This window comes from Diadema antillarum, unplaced genomic scaffold (genome assembly GCF_040938485.1).
Source record: "Diadema antillarum isolate AM-2024a unplaced genomic scaffold, OU_Dant_1.0 scf00000070, whole genome shotgun sequence".
In the NCBI taxonomy this organism is placed as follows: domain Eukaryota; kingdom Metazoa; phylum Echinodermata; class Echinoidea; order Diadematoida; family Diadematidae; genus Diadema; species Diadema antillarum.
Window position 1 is genome coordinate 2,802,050 of NW_027270959.1, and position 19,005 is coordinate 2,821,054.

At 38.8% G+C, this 19,005-nt stretch overlaps 1 protein-coding gene across 1 annotated transcript; it reads left to right on the plus strand.

Annotated features, from left to right (window-relative positions):
- The first annotated feature begins 742 nt into the window (after positions 1–742).
- Positions 743–19,005, plus strand: LOC139716838 (kinesin-like protein KIF13A). The gene is made up of 20 exons (XM_071628371.1): positions 743–832; positions 2,182–2,337; positions 3,104–3,151; positions 4,081–4,227; positions 4,896–4,967; positions 6,409–6,488; positions 7,305–7,424; positions 8,100–8,191; positions 9,017–9,047; positions 9,313–9,412; positions 9,983–10,120; positions 10,660–10,776; positions 11,558–11,662; positions 12,165–12,257; positions 13,086–13,182; positions 13,804–13,946; positions 14,535–14,696; positions 15,922–16,128; positions 18,236–18,386; positions 18,923–19,005. Exons 1-20 carry the CDS (start codon positions 743–745, stop codon positions 19,003–19,005), a joined length of 2,232 nt encoding a protein of 743 aa, XP_071484472.1.

Genomic DNA, 19,005 nt, shown 5'->3' on the forward strand with positions numbered 1-19,005 from the left:
CAGTTTTTAGCAGTATCCGGAAACAAAAATGGTAACTATAAGCTGTAACTGATAGAAACTACGGTATGTGTGTCTAGTATTAACAACGTTTTCTAGGCCCAGTCACCAGTGGCAGCTGCAGTGGCATCAGATGTTATCAGATTGATATGGCAATTGGCATGTAAATTAAGTTGATTTATGGCAGTGAGTATCGTATGAGAGTCGTGTAATTACACATCCCAGCCATCACATTGCATGGCATGGCATGGTACATTGGTGCAAATTATATGTTCCTGTTGAAACTTGAAGTTGTTAGTTGTTTATCGTGTATTTCTCACGTGTAACATTTAAAAGTCCTAGACCATATGGCAATGCCAACCAAGACAAGCAGGGTCGTTTCTTGACACCAAATTTAATCACTATCAGTTTTCATCACCTGCACCTACAAGATGTATGACTCAATGAGCTTTGAGTAATGAGCTTCTTTTTTTCTTTTTTTGTAAATCACTAATTTACACACAAACCAGTAATAGTATTGGGCACGTCCATGAGTGCTGAACCCGTGGGCCATGCTTTGCATGGGAATCAACACTGAACACCATGTGAAATTGGCCTAAATGATCAGCATGAAGAGGGATGCTCTGTGAGCTGTGCAAACAAGAAGAAGAGTAGAGTCTACTGTACAGAAACAACTTGATTTTCCCAGAGGCCTAGCTCTGCCTTTTATATCTGAGAACTTCAATTCAAACGACAACCAGTCATAATGTCAACCATCAGTGTCACTCAGAGCCCAGATCATGCCCCCAATGTCATGATACCGAATAGACCTCTATCACCATCTGATGTGATGTTGGTAGCCTTACAAACAAATTTAAACTAACTTTACATACAGACTCCTTCACACTCATGTTACAGCAGGTAGCCATGAATCATAATCCGCAATGAGCAATGAAAGGCTGATTCAGTAGTTAGCCACTTACACCAGGAGAAGATCCAGGAATTCCAGAAAGGAGAGGGACCTTTACAAAATCAAGGGGGGCACATGCCGGAGACCAAGGAATTTGTGTTATTTTTGTTTCAACAAGTTACATTTGTATGTTTCCAGACTTTGGAATAGTAATCAAATGTAAATATCAAACTCAGCAGCCCATTCTAAAAATAGTGAAAGTATTGTACGTACATATGTCTTCATGTAGATAAAATGAACCTCACTAGTCAATGATCGAATTACAATAAATGTATTTGGGTAATGTTGAAAGGGAAGTGCTTTTGACTACAGTGTATCTACAGCATGTACTAAAACATTATTTGGTATAATCCCAATACTGTCTGTGTACATACTAGCCAGAGATAAAGACTATTTTTAGTTCTTTTCACAGTGATACTCAACAATAAAAGTCATATACAATGTGTATGCAAGGATGTGATAATATTTCATGTATAGTTTATGTTCCCCAGTGAGGTCATCCAAATATACTCCTTTTTTCTTTTTCTTTTTTTGAAGTGCCCAAAATTTTGTAGAAAATTTATGTGCAACTTGTGAAATGTCAATGATGTTGCCACATGCAATATCAATGCTGAACATGTGATAAGAGCATACACTTGTACCAAACATTACATTGTAAAGTCTTGCAATAAAGTACACTATATTTAATTAAAGAAATTATGTCATTTGCCATACCAAACCTAGTACCTGGTACAGTAGTATAGTATTTAGTATAGTGTCTTAAAGGGACTGTACAGTACTGGTTGAGGTAGGGATTCATGTTTTGAACATTCCTAAGTGAGATAATGAAAAGCCTCTCATGAAATATGAAAGAGCATGTAATTTTAAGAAGGATTCACCGTTTATTTGATGAAAATTGATTTTCAAATGGCTGAGATATCCAAAAAAGTGCTAATAATAAAAGGCGACATGCCCCAACTTTATTAGTATCTCTTTGTTTCACCTTATTTTTGGATATCTCAGCCATTTCAAAACCGATTTTCATCGAATAAACTTTTGATACCCCTTAGAACTGCATGCTCTTTGACATCTCATAGAGTGGTTTCTGAATATCTCACAAAACGTTAAATGCTAAATCTTCACCCCGACCAGAACTGTACACACCCTTTAATGTATGTGTGATTATTTGTTGTTGTTGTTTTCTTGAGCTATGTTTCTTTTCTTTCATTTTTTTTTCTTCATTATTTTCTCAATAGCCGGAGTCTCAGAGCGTAGAGAAAGTGGCAGTGAAAGTGGTAGCAAGATGTCGCCCCTTCACAGACACAGAAAAAAGCAAGGGGGCTTCAAGAATTGTGAAAATGTCTGGGGATAAGACTACCCTCCAGAACCCTCAGCAGGGTGGAACTGGCAAGGTATTTTTGAATGCAAAATATCCGTTAGTTGTGGTACATTTATGTGAATAAATGTTTTATTATTCTCTCCTTTTTTCATCATTTTGTTTTGTTTTGTTTTGTTTTGTTTTGTTTTGTTTTGTTTTGTTTTGTTTTGTTTTGTTTTTTGGCTTCTTGTTTGTACTGTTCTTGCACTTTTTGACCTACAAGACTCTGTATTGTCAGAGTGGTTGTACTTGATCATCAAATCGCCCAGAATAACGAAATATACACATTACTTGCTAGAGATTAATCATAGTTTTTAGTACATGCCACAACAACAGATAATGATGCTTTAACTGTTGGGCTGCAATTTTTGACTTGATACACAAGTGCTGTGTACATTTGCAACTCTTTATGCCTCTCAGTCTTGGTTCAATCAGCATTAAAAATAACTTTTACATGCTGGCAGAAATTTTAGGTTACTGTTATTACCATACTGAAAATACAGTTTATGCCCTTTCACCGTAACAAATATATATGTTCTATATTTTCTAGGTCATACACACACACACAATAAAAAATGATCACATAATGTAATACTAAAATATTCTAGGTCAGCCTCTTATTTGCCCTACATGTATGACTGTTTCTTCATAAAATGCATTTTGCATTTGTTGTAGAAGTGCACAGAAATTTGTACTTGTCAAAATTCTTGTGTTAGATTTTTTTTTTGTTAGAGGTAAAATTGATCACAAAGTGCTCATCCATTCTCAATTGTGCTTTATCACTTACACTCTGATTTCAGGAAGCCGTGTTTGCATTTGATGCCAGCTATTTCTGGGACACAAGGACTGTAAGTGCCTTCTCATGTTGTGTTTATTATCTTCTATAGGCTATTTCAGCAAGAATTTCTTCTTAAATAAAATTGTTGTGGTAAGTAATGCTTGTGTTCAGTCTACAAACTACAATCTGAGGTTTGGGTATTAATTTATCTCTTTATTTCTTTGTTTCTGTTTAATATCCTGTACATATTTGTGCTCAGATTAGTGGCTTTCCTGACACATAAAGAAGTACAGTATTCCTCTATGAATATCGGATTCATCAACACACAATATAGGCTCCAGGACGCACTTTGCATTAAAATCTAGAGCATCCTAACCACAATACTTTGACTTATATTTGCACAGTTTATTGTAAGAAAGGAAATGATTATTAAATCTAATGAATGCTGTTAATGTAACTCTAGATTTTGCCATTTGCTCTGATTGTTGATAATGGTGCAGAGTTTATACAGTAGCAATACCCTTCTTGATATTTCCAGTTCACTTTTGCTGCCTACCTTTTCTGTACCATTTGTTTTTCCAGTCATAGTGGGATGGCAGGAATTTGTTTCTTACATCCTATGTATTAGATTCAAATTTTAATTCCAGAAATGAAATGATTTGATTATTCATTGACTGAGGTGACATACACATTGTATAAAATGGGTACAGATGTGAGCAATTATAAATCCAACATTGGAAATTGTATACCAATATTTGTCATGTATGACTGTACAGGGTATCACATTGCCGTTGTCAAAGGGACATTATTGAAAAAAAAAAAGTTTGTTTGTTTGATTGTTTGTTTAATTCAAAAGTCATTAATTGTCTAATTATCTGAAGATTTATGACAGAAGTCCTTTGTGCAGATAGATAATGCATGTTCATACCTTTGTACAACATACTTTCTGTGGTGATGTTATGCAATGTAAATGTGATGATTTCGACCTTTGCCCTGCAGAGCCTGGTCTACAAGGAGCAGTGTGAGCCCCTGCTGAAGAGGGCCCTTGAGGGCTACAATGCAACCATTATTGCCTTTGGACCAACCAACAGTGGGAAGACCCACCTTATGTCAGGACCAAATGAGGATCCAGGACTTGTTCCCATGGTATGAGAACCATTGAAGTCTGTTTTGGTATCTAGTTGATGACCTTATTCCCTCTTTCCCCAGATCATAAATCAATAACAGGGTACAGAAATAGAACCATAGTCTCATTTTGTGGTCTATAATGGGTATCTCCACATTTCAGTGGACTTCATATCCATGGAACAACAAAAAAAGAACTAACAAACAAACAATCATACTGATAATCTGTTTAATATCGTACAAAATCATATATTTCTATTCATTTGACCAAAGTCATGGGTATCTAGTCCAAAAACATTGTGGAGCACAGAATATGTTAGTAGTCTTTTCCTGACATGTTTGCAAACCACATGGGTCTTGGAATCTAAGAGTTCATGAGACACTGTCACCATTTTACCAGACTTCAGATGATGTTGAAACAGGGAAGAGCTTGCCTCAAAAAACCATACAGACCCCTTTTATCTACTCTGAATGTTTCACACCACAGCTCATGTTGCACAACAAATGCCTCCAATAATCATCACAAGTACTCTGGCAGCAATAGAGTATCAAGAATTGTTAGTAAGTTACATGTGAGAATTGGGATTGTTACTGCAGTGAATACCTGCTTTGTAGGAAATGTTCAGTTGTGTGCAAGACTCTTGTGATATTACATTATGTAATCTGGATGTTCTTCTTGTTTTCTACAGATTAACAGGAGCCTGTTCAAACAGATCAAAGAATCAAAGAAGCAATTCCTCATCACAGTTTCCTTTCTTGAGGTAAGAATTGCTATGTTTTTTTATTTTGTTTTTACCTGAAAAGAAGGGTAAAAACACCAGTATTTTGGATTGATAATACCACAAAATCATAATCCTGCCATTTGTTTCCTTTGATAGCTGTGTATGTAATTTGCACCAGCATGCTTTCTGTGAAATTTTGATATACCATCAGAAACTAGACTTTTTGCCTGTCTTATTATTTTGTCAGTATTACATTCCTCTGAGTGACTGTAATGTTTGAATATACCCATCTCTTGCCATATATGTGACCCGCTACAACAAAAGGATCCGAAAGTCGGGGAGGACAATTTTCTGAAAATGGCAGGTCATTATTCCCTTACTCTTCTTCTTTAATTTCATATATAGCACAACTCAGAAAACTACTTGGTTGTGGAGATATCGGTGATTTTATTAGCCCATGTCAAGTGGCTGAGGAAATAAGAGTTTCGAGAAAAACGCCTTCAAAGTTTTCCTTCCGACGCTATTATGATCAAGGGAAGGCGAGACAGTTTTCACCGCTTGACAAAAGAAGGCACGATCCTAGCGACCTTCGCAATGTTCATTCAAGCTTAGCCCCAGCGGTCTACGCACGACCAATCAGTAATCAGGATGCCATGCACTGACCAATAAGATCACTCCCTCGTTGCTAGGGGCGGAGTCAAGCTGCGGCGCTAAATCAAAATCTTCGGACACGTTTCTGTCACGTTGGAAGTCGGAAAATCATGGCCCAGAAAAACGCTGATTTCTTGCCTTTCCTTTGATCATTTAGCTTCGAAATTTCGGTAGATGATAGACAAAACACAAGATTACAAAATTATGCCAAAAACAGAAATCTGATTGTTTTGACCGATTTTGATGATGTGACTTCAAACTCGATTTTCTCGGCTCAGTCGTCAGCGACTTTAGGATCCTTTTGTTGTAGCGGGTCACATATACACAATACTTTGCAGTTTAAGGACATTATTTACCATTTGCAGATGAAACAAAAAGTCCAGTTTTAGTGATTAAAAATAGTTCTAAAATGTGAGTTAGAGGTAGAAAATAACCAATATACGAATATTGATCTGTATAAGCAACATTAAATATTGTTAGATATACAAAATGCAAACAATAGTTAAATGAAATTGTTTCTAGAATAAACCATCTGCAGTTATGGTTTATTGAGGAAAAAAATGTGATATCTCCTTACATTTTAGGCTTTATTGCAATTTTGTATATGGTAGAATGTTTTGTGATACAACTGACCTACACATATACATCAAATGAGATAGCTCAAACATCTTTTAAATCACTGCTCCCAATGGTAAACAATACCTTTTAAACATCTTGTATATAGACTCCTTACTTTCTTGATTCTGCAAGGAAGGTGTTGTTACATTACTATTGACAGATTTCATTAATCCATTGGTATTGCTATGACAATATTGTCTTGTTTCCACAGATTATGGATGAGCAAATGACAGATTTGCTGAACCCACACACCGATGAGATGCAGATAAGACAACATCCACAAATTGGAATGTGAGTCAGCGAAAAATGCATTTCTTAACATGGGGTATAGATTGTGAGAAATACTTTGCAGCAGTACAGTTCTTTGAAAATAAACCAAAATCTTTCCCTTTAAAAAAAAAAAAAAAAGAAGAGCTGATTTTACTGTAACATTTGGAACAGTTATACACTGGAATGGGGAGGATCAAGGCATTTATGTGTTTTGTGTAGTCATCTGGTTTTGAACAGGGCTGCTCTCGCCTACCCTTTATCTGTTCACCTTGAAAACAAGAACAACTGTGAAATGAGCGTAGTACATTCCTATATTTGGATGCAGCCGCAAGATGTGTACAAGCATAACGTCACTGGGGTGACAAGACCTTGTATCTGCAATTGTGGTGAAAATGACTTTTTTGGATGAATGGTCAAATAATGGATTAAGTAATGTCCTGTCCAAATCCCAACTGTCTTACTCCAAAAATGAAGCCACCACGGCATGTCAAAAGAAAGGCTATCCCATTCGCCACAGTGCTTTGGCCGCCTGGTTTTTGGCTCTCCTGAACATTTGACATTTTGTAGATACGAGGTCTTGTCGCCCCAGCGACGATAAATGTACCCAACAACCATGTTTAGCAATGCATCCATATCAGGCCATATGTCCATGGTAGAGAAAAATGTTTCTTGCTCAATTACTACAATAACCACCTTTTAATATTGAGATATATGTGCAAAGCACTCTTCACAATTGAAAAATTTGTTTCTGGAGTCAAATTTTGTGAGGCATATTTCTTCCAAAAGGTGACATGCTCGATCTTTGATAGGAAATGTGTCTTCCCTTTCTCAATCCAGTTTTGTCGATGGTCTCTCTGAGTTGGTGGCCAAGAGTGGGGATGACCTGTCTCGTTACTACGACCAAGGTAGCCGAGCCAGGAAGATGGGAGCTACTGACATCAAGGCCCACAGAGCGAGGTGATTTTTTTTTTCTTCTTGTGGTCCACTACTTTTGCCTTTTACAATCATTTGCTGTTTATTTTTGTGCATTGTTCCATTTTCTGTTACCCTTCGTTGAGATTAATATACAAGCATTTGTCTGTATTTCCTGGCTACTTTGTTGAACTAGAAAGGAAAACATAACTTTTTGCGTTGGCTTCAGTTTATGTCAAAATGAATTGCACTTCTGTAGTTGTTCTATGGAATACTGACTATACAGTTTGCTGTTACAATGCATTCAGACAGTCAACAAAAAAACAAAAAAATGCATTCAGACAGTCAACAAAAAAACAAAAAAAAACTTGTTGCTCAATCTAAGAGTAATCCCCTGGCAAAGTCATTGATTTAAAGAATGAATCTAGAAAGAAGCCAGTGAAATTTTACTGTTTTGTGGCAACAGTTTGTAAGTGCTTGTCAGAGCTACCATGCAATTTAGATTCATAGTATCTGAGGTTAAAAATGCAAGTCCACCAAATTAACTTACAAGTTCAACCCGTTGAAGACTAGTGCCAAGTATACATGTACTTGGGCAGGTGTCTATGGGAAACGATGTTATAGCAAAATCAGCTTGTCCTCAACAAGTTAATCTTCCCTTCAAGGAAAATTGGATTTTTGTGGTTTAACGATTGCGTGAATTGCATGATTTTTCTGCAGAGCTCATGGAATCTTCACCATCACTGTGGAGCAGAGAGATGGGGAAGGAGGGAGAGGTCGGCGAAGTAAGATTGTCTTGGCAGACCTGGCAGGTAAGTCATTCCTTAATGTCACAAAGTAACAGGAAAAGTTGATAAGTGAGAGTGCAAGTATTTTTCTAATGTTTGTTAATCCGTTCCTTACGGGAACTATGGTGGCCTGTGTATTATGTCTATGAGGATTTCAGAATTCAGTAGGGAACAGGTTAAAACATCAGATTAAAACATAGATAGATAGATAGATAGATAGATAGATAGATAGATAGATAGATAGATAGATAGATAGATAAAGACAGACAGAGAGATAGATATTAGATAGATTGTGAGGGAGGAATAGAGAGAAAGAAAGGCAGATAGATGGATAGATATTCAGTCATGAAATCCAGACACTGATAGCTACAATGATCTGTTTTGAATAAAGTGAATTGCACAGAGATGAAAATCATTCTACATCTACTCAACATCAGATTTAATCCTCTCATAGGCAATCTCATAGGCATTGTGCAAAATGAGAGAACCACTGTTAATGACAGGATTTATTGTAGGGGCACTATGGCATCAGGGATAAGTCTCTTGACTTTCACTCGGAATTTCCAAGTTTGATTCCCGTCCAGTGCTTACTTCCCTGGACAAGAAGCTTTTACCCACCATGTCCCTCTTGACCCCGGTGTATCAATGGGTACTAGTACCTGGCAATGTTAAAGTAATAATGATGGCAGGGCCGTCTGGTAGAGCAGTGGCAACAATGAAGTGGCTACCCTGGATAAAGAAGACCATATTAATTGTATGTCCTATAATTTCTTATGAAAGTATAATGTACAATGTATATTTGTGAAACCAACTATATCCTTATTAATCTTCATCTTGCGTTGCATTTAGGATCTGAAGGAGTGCAAAGCAAGGATAAAGGGTGAGTTCCTTTTCTTTTTTGTCCTGTCTAACAGAGTTTAAAACAGTATACTACACAGTGTCATGTAGATGTGATGTTTGATGTACTCTGCAGTAAATTCATATCAATTACAGAATAGACGCGCATGCCTTATATGTGAACAAAGTCTTACCTTGCAAGGATGTGTGGAGGAAGAAGTTTTGTGTAGACGTATTAACCTGTCTGATCTTGTATAAAATGCTGCAAGGCAAAGTGCATGACTTTACCTGAACATCTTATACTGCAGATTGGGTGCACTTGGTAATGTGATCAGCGCCCTCGGTGACCCAAGGAAGAAAGGAGGTCACGTGGCCTACAGAGAGTCCAAGGTCACTCGCATTTTGCAGGTGAGCCATACCTTTACTTTTGATATTTTATGAGAAAAGTAAGGAGGAAGCCTAGGGAGCATTGTAGAAAAGTAAAAAGGACATACAAGACTCGGCCATTTTATAATATTGGAAATGGTAAGTGACTCTGCATTCCAGTGGGGGACAGAACCTAAGATTTAATATGATGTAATCAATGTGAGCATATGTACAGGTGTATGAGTGTGTGTGGATATGCATGTACAGTAGCTGCTGCGTGCAGTCATACGAAATATAGATTGCATGCTTTTGCAGCTAAAACACTTCAAGTTGATACTGAAGCCTACTGCAGGTTTAATGTTTGGTCCTACAAATTTGTCTGTAGCTTCAATGCCTGTGTTAGCTTTGTGAATCTGTGCAAAATCAACACACTGCATATTACACATCATGGCAAAATTAACAAATGCAAATGATCATTTATAACATGATACCCATACAGCATGCCATACTATTTGATCTTCATTTACAGAATTTGACATTGATGATACTGACTATGGTTTCCTAGAGATGATCGGTGATGACATTGTTTTGTCATTCTTCCTTTTCCTAAAGGACGCCCTCGGTGGTAACTCTCACTCTCTGATGTTCTGCACAATCTCGCCGTCGGACACGAGTTACAATGAGACTCTCACAACATTGCAGTATGGACAGTACTGCAAGAACATTGTTAACTCACCAGCTAAGAATGTGGTATGTCTTACTTTATCACAGATATCATGAGATACTGACAGTCTTGCCTTGCTATGACATGTCTTTATATTATGAATATTTGTGTAAAGTACAAGTATGATAAATAGATTAGAGACATTTCTGTATGCTTTTTCCAAAAGAAAACCTTTTTATCTTAACAGTCCAACTGCCATATATGCTTAAAGTTTTCATTCATGAAGGGCGATGTGTGTGCCAACACCTGTAACATATTATTTGTGTTTACTTATTTATCCCATGTATGCATGTTTATGACTTGTAGGATTACTAGGAAGATAAGTATAAAGAGAATGTGAAGTGATGAGTGATCGCTTCATTAAAGTTGGTACATTCTGTAATGGTATGGCATGCAAGTACTAGAGGCAAGCATTGTATTTGCAGGCCAGGTTTTCACTAAAGGAAAAGAGGAAGGTATTGTGTTGAGTCAGCCCATCTTTTCCTACAACTACTGAAGTAATATCATCTTCTTAGCCTTTCCACAAGTTGCCAACAAATGCTTTCTTTATTGATGATGTTGCCAGGACGACAGCGAACGCCTGACCAATCAGCTTCGAGATGAGATCTCTCGTCTGCGAGAGAAACTGACCAAGAGCTCACTGACTGAGCCTAGCAGTAAGGATGATGTCGCCAAGATGCAGGTGAGAGACAGACCAGTTTGTTTGTTTGTTTGTTTGTTTATATGTCTGTGTGCTAAACAAAAGGAAATTGCCACAAAGTCACACAATTGAGAATTTGTCAGGAAATAGAAGGAGAGGCCATTTTCAATGCAGAGGTAAGATTCTGTTACTGCGGATGTGTTGCCGATGCAAGTCGCATTGAAATTGCATCCTGTGTCAATTTCTTTAAATTTTGGGAAAAGAGCAAGTGTCTTGTTGTTACCAAAAAAGAAACAACTTCAGAAGATGCATCGTTATCTTGATATTGTACACCTCATATAAAACAGCTGCATGTATGGCATTTTGCTTGAAATAACGACCTGCCATTACTTGTCGTGTGTTTATCATTTCCAGTGAAATATTTCTTTTCAGAAATATGAAAGGCAGTGTGTGGAACACCATCCTACCAGCTGTGTCATTTTATTGTCCTTCTTTTTTCTTTTTCTTTTAATATTGTTAAATGTCACTGAGAACAGCTTTTCTATGCATGAAAATGGAATTATGTTCGTATGGTGAAGTTGATGTGGGCTTTTTTTGTTCAGGGATCTATTATGGTGCTGATGTTGAGGAGAATGATGATGATAGTCATGACACAAAGATGGCACTAGCTTTGGTTGACAAAAGGTCAACAAGAGAAAGTCCAAACATCTCACGTTGATCCATGCAAGTAGATTATAAGGCTTTGAGAAGCTGTACCAAGAGGTATAAAATGAATCTTATGATGTACTGAGATTAAACATCTCTTCTTCTTGCTTGATCCTAGGATCTGATCAAGGATCTTCAGATTGCCAAGCGACAGGGATGGGAGGAGAAGGAGAAACTGTCAGCCCAGTATGAGGAGGAGAGAAGAGTCAATCTGGCCAAGAAGGTATCAAGATTAATAAAAAAATTCATCAGCTCGACATCCTTGTTGAGGTTTTATTGCATAATTTATTAGTACCGTTTATTTTTCCTAACTTGTATTGAATGGTATACATACTATGAACTAAGCTGCTTCACAGAATTTGCATCAAAAGTGAGTAAAATCAAGTATGTGTTGTCTATTTCTCGACAGATGTAACTTCATTAATATTCATTGACTGTAGGAATTATTGCTTTCAGTATCCCTGAATTCACTAATTCTCGTAGACTGTTCAGCCTTTGATAATGCTGATGATACAAAACAAACCAATATACTGTTTGTTGTGTGTTTATGGCATTAGGACAGTATGCTCTTGTCTTTTATTCTCCCCTTCAAGACATTTATCAACATTGCCAGTATTCTTTGTAACTTCTTAACAAATTATCACACAGCTGATTAAAAGTGTATATATCCCAGTGCATTACTTTGACATCACAGTGTGGCTTGTCTTATGTCTTAATTCTTGCAGGGAATTCTGCAGTGGGTGATGGCAGAGAGTGTTCACCGTGACAACCGAGAGATGCAGGAACGCATCCTTCTCATGCAGAAGGAGAAAGACCAGGTGAGGAATGCAGTGTCTGTTTGTAGGGGGTGATGGGGGGGGGGGGGGGGGGGGAGGAGGAAATGTACTTCTGATAGCACGTCATTGGGTTTCACTTTGATGAAACTTTAAATATCAGTATTCAGCTATTACAGAAAGAATAGTGTTTTTATTGAGGGCTTTCCCATTTTTCAAACATTTGATACATTAACAATTCATAACTTTTTCAGTCTGTTACCGATGGATCTATGAATTACTGTTGGTATCCCTTGCATACTCAGATTAGGGAGTCTCTTTAGTTCTCCTTCTTTGCATACCCTCAAAATATGGTAGTCAATACATGAACAAACTTTGCTTTGGGATATGTACCAGACAACTGTAGATTCCCATACTCCATTTGAATTTAGCTGGTCTATGTGCCAGCCAGAAAGTATTGTTACATATGTGGCTAATGTTTCTCCCATAACTACCTGTAGTTTGTTGCAATACATATGACTGAACATAGTAATTGATTGGATTTGACATTGGTATAGCTGGTATTTTGTTATGCATGTAAAATTTTCATATGAAATCTGTATACCTTTGTATCCCCTATTAGCATGATTATACATGGAATTGGTCTTATACAGGTGATTTTTTTTCTTTATGAAGTGAAGATATGAGTCATAATGAACACATTTGCAAGTGTGTTAAAAATTATTCATGCAAAAGCACAATGGATTACCCCTATCTGTAGGCAAAGTATATAAAAGACTGCAAAGGATCTAGATCTTAGTGATTTAGAAGATTTGTTAATGTAACGAAATCACATTGCTCACTAGTCTTATTATATCCATTTCTGTCCTCCAGCTGCAAAATGAGTACAAGGAGAAGAGAAGTCTGTTGGATAATCTCAAGGAGGACTTACAGGCCAAGATTGTGGAGTATACCAACATGGCTGAAAGTGGTAAGCAGTATATATATTAAAGATATACTCCAAAGCATATGCCAATAACAGTTTTACTTAAATTGTGCTACCACCAATAGAATAGCATGGTGATGTTTCGCGATCATACTCGATGCTTCATTCTTTTCGATTTAGTTGAATACATGATTTCCTTACTTCCATTGTCGGTAGAAATCCCAGCTGTCTGAAGACTTTGCGGAAGGCACTATGTCTCCCCATCACCTCTTTTAAATTGGAAGAATGCTGTCATTTCACGCTGTTAAAATTATGCATTATACTTATGCATTGAAATTGTGTATCACAAGTTAGTATTAAAGAATAGAGAACTGAAAAACCATACCATATAATAGTTTTTCTGTTTCTGTTTGTTGTGTTCTTATATGTAGTTGTATTCGCCTGCAAGCTGCTTTTAGATGTGCACCAATATTGATGGTGTAAGATGGAGATAAAATCCCACCACAGCAAAGAAATGGGATCCCCAGGTGGTGATGACTACAGCTCGGCAGCCATGTACATCGTGATCATAAGCAAAAGAGATACTGTGATAGGTCCTAGGAATGGAGAGCATGTCAGTGTAGAAGAAGACTTTATGGGAAAAAAACAAAAAACTTTCTCTTGCAGGGAAAGGCAGTGAATCAGAGACAAAGGCCAGGGTGAACGCCATCCATGAGGTCAAGGAGATGATCAAGCGGGAGAGCGAGAGCTTGAAGAACGTCAAACAGAGACTGAAAGAGCTACAGGAAAGACAGAAGAGAGAAAAAGAGGTTTGTCCAGGCCCTGTTGTGACCCAGAAGAAGAATTTATTTAGTAGAGTCAAATACTGTAGTTGTGTGTATTTATTTTCAAAAGCTGATGTGACAAATTTCTCTTTCCATTGTCCATAATCATTGGTGGAAAAGAAAAGAAAAAATGATTCACTATAATCAAGTGTGTATGCTTCGAGGGGATGTAGTATTACATTTTATGTTTCTTATTACTTCATTTTGTTTCTGTTTTACACGTTTCCTTAATTAGTTTCAATGCTGTGCTATGTGTTGTAATCCTTCTTTGTTTACATTGGAAAAACAAAAACAAAACAAACAAATGGAATTAATGATTCATAAGATGTTTATCATTTTCACACCAGGCCCCACTGGTGACGCTGCTCTGGGTTTCATTCATATGATTGTTATGCTTGGCACCTCAGCAAAGAATCTAAGATTATCATATCTTTCTAGCCACATTTTCAGAGATTGGCTATTCACTGTATGACACTGGTATAGCATCTTATAATGAAAAAATAGATAATTTCTGTAAGATGTTGTTGATCAATGTGGCTTCCATCTTCTGATTTGACCTTTTGACCTTCACAGGACATGAGAAGCCAGCATGCCGATCTCCATCACAACTCGGAGCTGCGTCGGCTAGCCAGGGCAGAGGAGCGCAAGCGGCTGGAAGCAGAGCATGCCTTCACTCTGGAGGAGGAGCTGGAGAGGATGAGAATGGAGGTGGACCACCACAAGGCAGAGATCCAGGTGGGTTGGAGGAATGGAGGGGGGTAATGTGAGCCCCTCTCCCACCCAAATGTTTAGCCAATAAAAACTCAGTTTTGCTAAATATAGAGTGGTAGACCACAACAAGGCAGAGGTTCAGGGGGATGTTTCATAAAGATGTTTGTAAAGTTACGAACGACTTACGAGCGACTGGTGGTCAGTTCTTGTGCTGAATTATGGAAATTCTGATAAGTATAGCACATCAGAACTGATCACTGAACAGCTTTATGAAACAGGGCCCAGGTGGATTAGAAGGATGGAGGGGGTAAAATTAGCCCCTTTCCCACCTAAAAATTTAGCCAATGAAGAGTCAGTTTTGCTAAATTGAGAATGGTGGACCACCACAACGTAGAGATCACGAGCCCTCTCTACCACCAAAAGATTGAACCAATGAAAACTGTGTTAATCTAATCTAAACACTGATAAGCGAATTCTGAAATACGTTCGGCCAGTGGTTGGGAAGATTTGCAAGACCACACAATGAAAGTAACACACTCTATCAAATCTCCTCGAATGCACTGCTGAAGGAGAGATTTAAGTTGGTAACTGATGCATCTGTGAGTAGCACAAGGGCACACTGCACCAATGATTTAATGCTATATCCAACCACCTATTGTTCCAGTATAGAGGTACCACATTGATCATGTGAAGGAGCTATGGTCTCATCATCATGTTAACTGGTGCAGCTCATAAGAGTGGAGGGATACTGCTATGCCAAAGTCCAATTATTTTCTCTTTTTTTTGGGGGGGGGAGGGGAGAAGAGTTTCAGAAGTGTATTGTTGTTGGGGTGACAAGACCTTGTATCTTAAATTTTAGTAAAAATGACTTTTTTGGATTAATAGTCAGATAATCAGTCAATTGATGTCCTGTCCAAATCCTAGCTGCCTTATCCCAAAACTGAAGCCACCACAGCATGTCAGAGAAGAGGCTATCCCATTTGATAGTGCTTTCGCTGCCATGTTTCTTTTACTCTCCTGAACATCTGACATTTCGTAGATACAAGGTTTTGTCGCCCCAGCAACAGTTGTGTTTGTGAGATTCTGTCTTGTTAATGATCACTATTCTGGATTCTAATTGCAGTATGATCATCATGCCAACACAGAAGAAGATTGCGGTGATGTCCATCTCGAGTTGACGGTACCTTTGATAGAAATCAGTGAGAAGTTTTGTTCTTATACAACCTGTATTTACCTTTAACTGATGCAGCTCAAAGGAGCAGAAGGTTACAACTACACCAAGGAGCAGTCGATGCAGATTGAGATGAGCCTGGTGAAGGAGCGAGAGGAGCGGAGGGTGGTCACCATGCAGCTGCAGGCCATGGATGCGGAGAAGGCGCTCCTGGTAGCCGAGCTGGATGAGGCCTACCTCAAGCACAAGGAGGAGATGGAGATCCAGCAACTCCAGCACTTCCAGGTGGGAATCTGGTTTGGGTCAGTGATGAATGTGTGGGATATTTTCCTCCTTTTGAATCTACTACAGTCTTCATTGTACCTGGGCAATACTGTATGCAGTCTATAGAGTATGGAAGTGATAATGTCACAGTCGTTTGTTACAGCTTGGGATGAAAACAGGTGCATGCATACCCCACCAGGCTAGGTGAAGCTGTTTAGGACCAGTTTCCATACCCATGAATGGCTTTGATGTCACACTTTCATACTCTATTTTAGTCATCTGAAATGAAACCTCAGTGAAGTTTCATCTTCATTCATTTAACATAAGCTAAAAATGTCCAACACTTGTCGATTCAGTAGGAAAGAAAGATTGCAGAGAGAAAAAAAAAATGCTGAAAACTGCTTATCTCATAATAGTGAGCCGAGGGAAGTAAAATAAAAGCAGAGGGGAGTCAAAAAAGGGTATGAGCTTTTGATCTTACCAGAGTCTTCTTCAGAGGCAGAATGACCAACATAAAAAAATAGGCATACACAACAGAACATGCTCTATCTTGGCCCCATTTCATAAAAAGTTGATACAATAGCAAGTCTGGCTGGAATGGCAATAGCCATGGCAACAACAAGAATCCAGCTTCCTGATTGGCTGTTGCCATTGGAAGTTGCCATTCCAGCAAGAATTGCTATAATCCTAACATCTTTTATGAAATGGGGCCCTGGGAAGGGCTAGGGACTCAGAACAATGAAAACAAAAGGAATAGGCTGGGTGTCAAAAGCAGGGTATGGAAGGGGGAACATATCAGCTGAGTGAGCAAACACAAAGGAAGGGTGACATAAAGCCAGTGATGACCCCAGGCTAATGAGTGAGCAACCTGTGAAGGATAAAAAGATGAAAGGGGAGGCGACTTCAAACAAGATTAGGAACTCAACAATGAAGATGGGTAATGAAAGGGGTGAAAGAATAAAAGCAGGAACAGGATGCATAGAAAAGCCTGAGGAAAACAAAAAGGAGTGAGAGCACTGATGTTCTGGTGCAAACATGGATAAAAGCTTAAATCATAAGGTCAAAGATTACTTAACTTTGGCTAGAAATGAAATATTTCAGCAAGCAATAAATTCATTTTGAAAAGTCTATTCAGAGAATTCTTTGACCCAGTTTACAGTGCGAGGCGAGGCCGCGGCTCGGCCGCAGCCGAGCCCGCCTTCATTTCAGTGTAAACGCGCAAAAGGCCAAATGCGGGGCCAAAATTGGCCGCGCATTTGGCCACGCTCTGGAGGTGGTCTCGGCCGAGGCTCGGCCGCGACCGAGCCCAGCCATTTCTCAGTGTAAACGCGAACTGGGCCAAATGCGCGGCCAATTTTAGTCTGACTTCCAAACCCTCTGCCTGTACTATTTCGTTATTCAGCATATCAACCCCCTCAACGTCGAAAACTAGTATAGTTTAAGGTGGTTTTGTCCTGCAAAGGATTTTTCCTTCAGCAAAGGCCTTTGCCCAAACGGCGACTTCATCGCCACGGAATCCAGTTGGCAAAGGGTCTGAAAACCAGACTGTACCAAATTGCTTTTGTTTACAAGCAGAGTGCCACTACGACAAAATATTGAAAGGTTTTAATTAAAAGCGCGGCCGAGCCCAGCAGTGTAAACGGACAAAATTGCGGGGCTCAGCCCCGCAATTGAGGCTGGGCTCGGCTGCGGCTCGGCCCAGCCTCGCACTGTAAATGGGGTCTAAGATGAGAAGGTAGCTTATGTATGGAAAAAAAAAAATATTTCTCTTTGTTCAAGTTCCACAGTCAAAGGTTACTTAACGTTGGCTGGAAATGTAGCATTCCAGCAAGCAATAGCTTCAACTGGGAAAGTCCATTCAGAATATCTTGTGGTGAGAAGGATAGGTAGCATATGGAGAAGTATTTCTATTGTGCAAAGGGGCTTTACATGCGATCCTTAGTGTTGTGTCAAATGACATAACCAATGAAATTCAAGAACATATGAATGAAGAACCTTATGTATGATGCATTATCGTAATATCTTGAGAAGATGTTGGCACCATATTTGACTTTTTGTGGCAGTCATATCACTCTACTTTACATGATACCTTTTCTCTCATCACGTCTGGACTCTTCCCACCCTGAAGACATTCCGCAACTACCGGGAGGCATTTGAGGAGCAGAAGATGGCTCTGGAGCAGCGCTACCGGACTCTGTTGGAGGATGCTATCCAGGATGCGGTCTTTCTCTCAGCCAGGAACTCAGAGCTGGAGCAAGAAAAGCAGGCTCTTAGGCAAGGTGAGCAAGGACACTCTTTCCAGACCACTTTGGGTTAGAATGAAAAAAAAATGTCCCAAATTCAGTAATTTTCTATTGATAGTATTTGCTACATATCATAATGCCAAGTCAGCCTTGCAATAGAGCACTAAAGGAATAACTACCAGTAATACCATTTTGCTCCCCAATGTCCAAAATAACTAAGAAGTTCATGTGGAGTTGTACTAATGTCGAGCAATGTTAGTGTGGATATCAACATCTTTAACTGCGCAATATTGATAAATTACAGACGTTGCATGGAACTATTATCACTGGTACTTTCCAAATGCCGAATGACCCTTGCAACAGTGCTCCCAAGCACTAACTGATGCTGTGTCTGCATCCTTGCATCCAAAATAATGAAAGTTCAGATGGATTAGTACTAAAGTGGTGCAATTTTAGCGTCAATACTGCTTAACTGCACGAGTAAATGATGCAGAACATATTGTAGCTAGTCAAAGTGGTGAGCAGTGTACAATTTTTCATCTTTCTTCCGTCCTGTACCTCATACTTTGCAGAGATTGCTGAGCTGAAGGACAAGGTGTCCATGATGGGAGGAAGTGCCAGGAGCAGACCCAGCTCTACCGCCAGCTCCCGTTAA

Bases quoted from the DNA above. Each gene is read 5' to 3' on its own strand.
- LOC139716838 (XM_071628371.1), top strand. From the start codon at position 743: ATGTCAACCATCAGTGTCACTCAGAGCCCAGATCATGCCCCCAATGTC. The intron at 7,425-8,099 runs GTGATTTTTTTT...ATTTTTCTGCAG, and splicing joins ATCAAGGCCCACAGAGCGAG to AGCTCATGGAATCTTCACCA. The intron at 16,129-18,235 runs GTGGGAATCTGG...CCCACCCTGAAG, and splicing joins AGCAACTCCAGCACTTCCAG to ACATTCCGCAACTACCGGGA.